The sequence below is a fragment of the Clarias gariepinus genome, chromosome 17 (assembly GCF_024256425.1).
Source record: "Clarias gariepinus isolate MV-2021 ecotype Netherlands chromosome 17, CGAR_prim_01v2, whole genome shotgun sequence".
NCBI lineage: Eukaryota > Metazoa > Chordata > Actinopteri > Siluriformes > Clariidae > Clarias > Clarias gariepinus.
In genome coordinates, this window is record NC_071116.1 from 1,429,439 (window position 1) to 1,437,056 (window position 7,618).

The 7,618-nt window shown below is 39.9% G+C and overlaps 1 protein-coding gene across 1 annotated transcript; it reads left to right on the plus strand.

The window, feature by feature from the left end:
- Positions 1-334: 334 nt before the first annotated feature.
- On the plus strand, positions 335-5,832 carry cldn7b (claudin 7b). Its single transcript, XM_053515651.1, has 4 exons — positions 335-755; positions 3,534-3,698; positions 4,126-4,210; positions 4,786-5,832. Exons 1-4 carry the CDS (start codon positions 533-535, stop codon positions 4,940-4,942), a joined length of 630 nt encoding a protein of 209 aa, XP_053371626.1. The 5' UTR covers positions 335-532; the 3' UTR covers positions 4,943-5,832.
- Positions 5,833-7,618: the final 1,786 nt, after the last annotated feature.

A 7,618-nucleotide genomic window follows, 5' to 3' on the forward strand; every position in this document is an offset into this window, starting at 1 on the left:
GTTGGGGTAGATTTGAAAGACTTCATTAAAACAAGTTCCGATGGCGTTTTGCAGAAAGAGGAGTAAAAGGAGAAAGTCTATAGGATGAGTCGAATCAAATGAACCGATTCAGTGGAGAGTCGGAAATCCCGAAACTCTCCGTGCGCGTGCTTCTTCTACTTCTTCGAGCCGAAAGGTTACTCATCCTCGAAACGGTGACGTCTTCCGGAGTCTCGTGCAATCAGAGAGCAGTACGGACTAAAGGCGAAACTCAGGCGTAGCTCCGCCCACCTTTCGGTTACCCACTCGCGCGTGTCCTTTAAATGCGCGCTCCCGAGCCTCATCATTGAAGGTGCGGTGTTTCAGGACAGGTGTGTCTCTCTCCCGGTGACTTCAGACCAGGCTGGGGTTTTTATTCTTCATCTTTTGGAAATCGTTCCTGGAGGAAAAATTGGATTTTTAACAGTTTTTTTTTAAACAGAACGTTCTGCACATTTTTAAGGACTTAATTTTATTTAATAATAAGGAGGGGGGAAACACCGAATAGAAGAAGATGGCGAATAAAGGGCTGCAGTTACTGGGGTTTGCTCTGGCCCTGATCGGGCTGATTGGCCTTTTAGCTGGCACCATCATGCCCCAGTGGCAAATGTCGGCTTATGTAGGGGACAACATTATCACCGCCGTGGCCGTGTACCAGGGCCTGTGGATGTCCTGCGCCTACCAGAGCACCGGGCAGATGCAGTGCAAAGTCTACGACTCCATGCTTCAGCTCAACCGTAAGAACCGACACAAACTAATCACTCTGAAAGAAAGAAAGAAAAAAAAAATTCTTTCCTAAGTTACTTAAAGTACTTAAAACTGTCATGTCTAAGTGCTATTATAGTTATTAATACTATAAGTCTCGCTTGTGGCATATCTTTTTTATTTCTACAGTTAGACCTGGATTATTTGTTGTTGGTTATTGATTTTTTTTTATTTTTATTTTTTTATGCTATACATTTCCAAAATATTTATTTATCTATATATTTTATGTATCAACACATTGTTGTTTTTTTTATTATGCAGTATTTTTGATACTTGTAGTGGAAACCTGTACCTACCTGTCGCTCGGGTTAAAAAAAAAAAAAAAAAAGAACAGGTTGCAGCGGGAGAAGCGCAGGTCGCTAATGCGCATGCGCAGGCACGCTTACCACCTCACCCTGCTGTAAAAAATAAAAGTAATTGCCAGTATAATAAGTCGTTTTTTTACTTGTTTACGTTCTGTGTGTTTGAGATGTGCGATTTATTTCAGTCAATTCAGTTAATTAACATCAGATTTATTTATTTATTTCTCAGATTATTTTACACTTTTGAAGCTGGACAGTGTGTCGAGTAAAAGATTTTTCGCATTGTCGTGAAATTTCAGTGTGTTTTTATTTCTTCCCCCTCTCTCTTTCCAAACAATAGGATTCATTCTTGATTCATTCTGTATTAGATTTTTTTTATATTAAGCCACACCCCCAGGTAACACACCTGTATGTTGCTACGGTGTATTGTTTCTCCTTTTTTCCCTTGCAGGAGGGTGGGGTGAGATGTGAAATGCATCGGTGCTTCAGGGTTAAAGGGGACGCTCGGGTGTATAGAGGGAGAGCGGGAACTGGAGGAAGTAGAACAAAGGCAGTATAGAAGGGAGTAAAATGTTTGTTGGAGTTGCGCTTCCTGCTTTAAGTGAAATGAGAGGATGAGTGGTGTGTGTGTGTGTGTGTGTGTGTGTGTGTGTGTGTGTGTGTGTGTGTGTATTCGAGGGAGAGGATTTTCACAGTGTGTTGGTTGGTGTGTGTGTGTGTATTATTCGGGCTCACATTTATTTATTTATTTATTTATTTATTTATTTATTAAATTTTTTCCAGAATGACCCAGTTAGTTAGACAGTGATGTGAGTAATCATTACATGACAGAATGCCTCCTCCACCTCCTGTACCTTTGGAAAGTCCTGTCCGGGTTTCAGTGGAGGAGAGGGAGGGTGGGAGGGAGGGAGTGTAGCCACGACTTTCGTTCATCCAGATTTGCATCACGATTCCAAAAACTAGAGCATGCAAATGTTAACCAGCAGCAACGTACACACACACACACACACACACACACACACACACACACACACACACACACACACACACACACACACACACACAGGCACCTGAGTCATGACACACCAGACCTTAATTAGTTTAAAATATTTCTGTCATTTTGGTTCTGAGAATCAGAATCTGTTATTCCAGCTTAATTTTTTTTCTTTTTTTTTTGGCTCGTAGCGTTTATTTGTTTAACTTCACTATCAGGTAATGATAAGGCGTTATCGCTTCAACACCTTTTTATGACTTCTACAAACATAAATATGAGCCACGTGCGATAAACTGCACCGTTAGTGATCCGATTCAGCTCCAAACTCTTTAGGATTCTCGAAAAATCATTCTTTTGTTTAAAAGTCTGCGGCCTGATTACAGAGAAAAATCCTCGGACTTACAGAGAACTGGTGGGCGGAGACTTCAAAACAAAACCTGTCTCTCCCCCTCTCTCTGTCCTGAGACTCGGACTGGTCCAACCAGTTCTGTGTGATCTCGCATGTAAAGAGCAAACAGATCAACACACACACACACACACACACACACACACACACACACACTGCTGGATGAAACTGGTTTGCACCTGTGTGCAGGTGGAGCGTTGGGGGAAGGGATTCGGCCTCACGAAAGCAAGCACATACAAAAGATCCTGTATGGATGGGGATCAGGGCCTGAAATTGCGGCTTACAGCGTGCAGATTTTTTTCTTCTGCTTTTCTAAGCTGCCGCATGTGTGTTTTTTTTTTTTTTTTTTTTTGTAAATAACGATGAGGCTACGGGTGTGAAACCGTAGACAATTCAAGGTTCTCTGAAATCCATTTGATACATCAAGAAATGTCAGAAATCTTCCAGAATACACACACACACACACACACACACACAAAACACAAGCACTCGTTAAAGGTCCTCTGTATATTTCGTGACTCTTGATTTCCTGAAAAGTCTCTACTTCCAGGCCAAGTGATGGCTGTGTAGAGAATAAAACTGTAGTCTGCCTAGCAACTGGAGTCGAACCAAACGTTCTGATTTATCCTAATCAAGTAAAGTTTGGTTTAACGCTCTCGTATTGCACAGGACCCTGCAGTGGAGGAGTTGTTCTTTATTTTTTCGTTTTATTTCTAGCGCTGAGTATGTAAGCACTAACACACACACTTCAGAGAAGAAAAATATTACAAGAAACATTATTAGTCTTCGGCTGTTTATCGATATCGAAGTGTCAGGATTTATTTTTGCAAGATGGCGGCTCAACCTATAAAAGTTTCTCCTGTCGTGTTTCCTGAAACAGCAATAAGACTAGCATCGCGAAACTGTTTGGTGTAGAGTACGATTCTTCCAGGTGTAAACTCTAGATAAAGTGCTGATCTGGTTTCATAAACAAGATAAAGGCAAAAAGGGTGTGGTGTCTCCTGTAGTGTCTGGGTCCAAGCTAACCTCTCTCTCTCTCTCTCTGTAGGTTCTCTCCAGGCCACTCGCGCTCTGATGATCATCAGTATCCTGCTGACGGTGATCGGACTGGGCGTGGCCTCCATGGGCATGAAGTGTACCAACTGTGGTGGTGATGACAAAGTAAAAAAATCTCGCATCGCTATGACTGGAGGAATCATCCTTCTGCTGGGAGGCAAGTCACGCTCGTCATGCTAACGAGCCTAGCACACATTACAGGAGACAATGCTTAGCTTATCTCTTTATTTAGCTAACAATTACTTGCTTTAAACTATTATTATTTTAAATCTGGTGGGAGTCGGAACTCTACCTTTTCCACATTGGAGCTTCCGTGGTGTAGCTTAGGAATCATTTGAGTTTTACATTTTAGTTGCTTCTCATTTTATCAAACTAATTCGATTAACATTACAGAGTTAATGATCAAAGGCACATGAACTCGTCTTGCTAGTTGTGGAAAAGGCTTTGATGCATCATACGGAGGATATTTACAGCTTTAACCTCAGTGTTGGATTTACACACGGTGTCGGATGCATTGCTAGTCATGCAGCATGATGCTAACCATCATATCTCTCTCTGTGTGTGTGTTTTTGGTTTTCCTTTAGCTCTGTGTTCCATCGTTGCCTGCTCGTACTTCTCCTACCAGATCATCCAAGATTTCTACAGTCCCTTCACTCCGGTCAACACGAAGTGAGTGTGTGTGTGATTATCAATCAGCTTGTATAGCACACTGTGGTTAATCAGTGCTCTGGGTCTGTTACTCAATACCAAGAACACAAACGTGCAGGAAAATCTTCTTGGACTTGCTGGAAGTTAAACAAAAAACTAAACTAAACTTGATGTTAGATTTCGCTCTTAAGCTGTAATATATATATACACACTTCCCTAGTGTCCAAAGACTCTGTGAAATGTAATGTAAAATAGGCTAATCCTCCAGGTTTTAAAATTTTGTGCATAAAGTGTTTCATAAATCAAGAATTAAGAATTGTGACTCGTACATTTCAGGCTTTTTGTGACAAATTACTAATTTAATTTTGTAAATTTGATTTGTGTGCACTTGCATTGAAATAAATGGGAAATAAAAACAAATACAGATGCTTTCTTGATTTTTAAAAAGGTCAGAAATGCATTTGCTTTTAAACTTATTATTTTTAAACCACATCCAGAACTGACCTGAACCTGACCCCAGAAACATTTTTTTCATCACCCCATGATCAATAATCTACTTTTGCGTTTTATCTAAAACTTGTCCTTTTTCTCTGCAGGTATGAATTCGGCGGTGCCATTTTCGTGGCCTGGGCGGGAACCTTTCTCACCGTGTTCGGCGGCGGCCTGCTAGCAGCGTCCTGCTCCAAGAGTCAGAAGGCCAGGCCGACATATCCGAAGTCCCGGCCCCCGAGCAGCTCCAAGGAGTACGTCTGAGAGCCCCGCCCGCACCCGCTTAGTACCGACTCGATAACTGCAGAGCGAGCTGGTGGAGGTTTTCCTGTGTGGTTGATCTGCGAGCAGTTAGAAGTTTAATTTAGCTAAAAGCAAAGGTTTCTCAGATCAGCACGTCAGGAAAACATCTACCTCTATCCTGTGGCCACGCCTTAGGTTTTAAAATGTACTAATGTTGGGTTTTTTTCCCTGTTGTGATCTGTACCTTTTTGTCTTGAATTTTTTTTATTATTATTTTGTTGTAATGAAAGTTTATATTTGTGAAAAAACAGTAAATCTACATTGTTTTTACAGAAGATTGTTTTGAGACTGATTTCGTTTCTCTCTGAAGCGTATGAGATCGTGACACACTCAGGGATCGACACCCCTCTCTAGTGTGGAGTTAAACATTCAACACCGCAGAAAAAATTATCCTCCATCCTTTTTTTATTTATTTATTTTTTTTATTTAATTTTTGATTTTAAGGCCAAATACAGAACACTAAATCGTAGCAGTAAATGAAGAAACCCTAACAGTTTTTTATAAAGCGCTTAAATGCTAACAAGGTCACGACCTCTACGCTGCGAGACACCTCTGCCTCGTTCTTTATTTTCTGCTCTGAAAAATAGTTTTGCTAAGCGTCCCTTTTTTTTTTTTAGCAGTCTGTTTATCGAGCTTCGCTGCCGATCCTGCTGATGTCGCCAGTCGGTCCTCAACCTCAAAGCTAATGTTAATCTTTACTTTATACTCCGTGTTCTTTTTATTCATCTCCACCACCACCGCACATTCCTGCCCTTCTCTCCTGCTTTTTCTAAAAAATAAAGCTCAAGTGTTGAGGAGAAATAGATTGTGAGAGCTTCTGTTATCTTTGCAAGCTTGTTTTCTTATACAGTCTCTTATGTAAATAAACTAAAGGGAATAAAAAATGCTGTTTGTTTTTTCTGTAGATGCAAGTGATGCCAGTCCTTTTTTTTATATATATTAATTTATAATACTAAAATATTTTGAAATTACAGATGAAACATATTTTTTTAATTGTCCATTTAGATGCACAAAAAAGCAACAATTTGGTTTTGATCAAGAAAGAGTCGAGTCCTTGTTAGCTGGATGAAATGATTTGACTCAATGAAACGTGACGGAGTTCCATTGTTAATTGTTCTCCTGTTATCGTCAGCGATCAGAATCTAACTGAGAGGCCCAGACTTCTTCATGAAACTCTATCTGTATCGTAAGGAGACGTGTGTGTGTGTGTGTGTGAGGATTTACTCACATCAATCAAAAATTCACTTTTCCTCAATGTATATAATTCTGAGGGCAGGGGCGGTTCTACACTGAACTGCTCCCCGGGCGAGACTCCCTCCTGACGCCCCAAGCCACCAAAAACACAAACAAAAAAAAAAAGACAACAAACTTCACATTTTGTACACACCACACGTTTTATTGTAGTAATACTGTACGTTTACTACACTGTAGTGAAACAGGACGCAGTTAAAATTGACATCAAAAGACTGTTGGCTACAATAATACTCTAAATATAAAAATAAAATTGCAAATTTAAATAAACATGCCCTAACTAAATGCTAAATGTTTTACAACATTAACATAAACAATGGAAATAAATAACTGTACGTGCAACAGTTTTGTTGCAAAGCATAATTTTGTGATTAAATGTAATTAGATCTCATGTTGTATACACTGCTGAAAAAACAATAGAACCCTGCCCTAAAATAATAGAAGATGTAATGGATTTAATGGTTATAATGGGAAGTGTATTAGTTTTAATGGTGAGTATAACAATGTCTGCTGGTATATAATGGATTCTATTGGTGGGTGGGATGGGATAAATCCTACTGGAAAAGTGCCGGAAACACACTACAATAAGGAATTTTGTAATAGTTTTACTGAAAAAAGTTAATGGTTCATGATGGTATTTAATAGAAACCATTAGAATTTCTGTGATGGTTTGTATATTAGGCTTTTATTGTGTTTTTAGCATGGTGAGCATAGCAAGCATCATAAGCAGAAAGGCTAACAAACCTAAGAGTTAACATTATACCACTAATGAACATAATGACATGAATACATTAATCATACAGTGAGAACATCGTTACATACCTTTATCTTCATCTTTTCTTTTTTTCCTAATTTGGTCACCTGACAGCTTCGGCCTTTTTCTCTCCGTCGCTGCGTTTACTTTGTAATCGACGATTCGACAATCAACAGATTTCCCCCAATGCTGTCACTCACGACCAGAAGTCAAGACTAAACCAAGTCACCTCCACATCATAATCGTTATTATTACCTATGTTTATTAGCCATTTCACACAATTAAATACATGAAAAAGTGCTAATTATTGGTCTGTGTTTATAATATTTTGAATTAAATGTGCGTTATTTGTAAGAAAGTCAGGTGTCACTGACATAATTTAGCCCCCCTCCTTGCCCGCTTCATTTGGGAGAGGTGAACTGTACAGTACACTGCGACCCCCCCCACCCCCCCACCCCTTCCGCTCGCTTAGCTTCTGTACGGCTCCATCAGCCAGGCGGCTGTCCCGCTCGCCCATGCCTAAAACCGCCACTGTCTAAGGGTTTGTGAAGTTCATCCCATCAGTAAAATGTAGCTTAAGTTTATTTTCCAGAAGTTTACATGAAAAAAGTCTGCATAAGTGAAAATAAAAA

Excerpts from the sequence above, each read along its gene's own strand:
- cldn7b (XM_053515651.1), top strand. The coding sequence starts at position 533 with ATGGCGAATAAAGGGCTGCAGTTACTGGGGTTTGCTCTGGCCCTGATC. Across the intron at positions 3,699-4,125 it reads AATCATCCTTCTGCTGGGAG|CTCTGTGTTCCATCGTTGCC; the intron begins GCAAGTCACGCT and ends GTTTTCCTTTAG. Across the intron at positions 4,211-4,785 it reads TTCACTCCGGTCAACACGAA|GTATGAATTCGGCGGTGCCA; the intron begins GTGAGTGTGTGT and ends TTTTCTCTGCAG.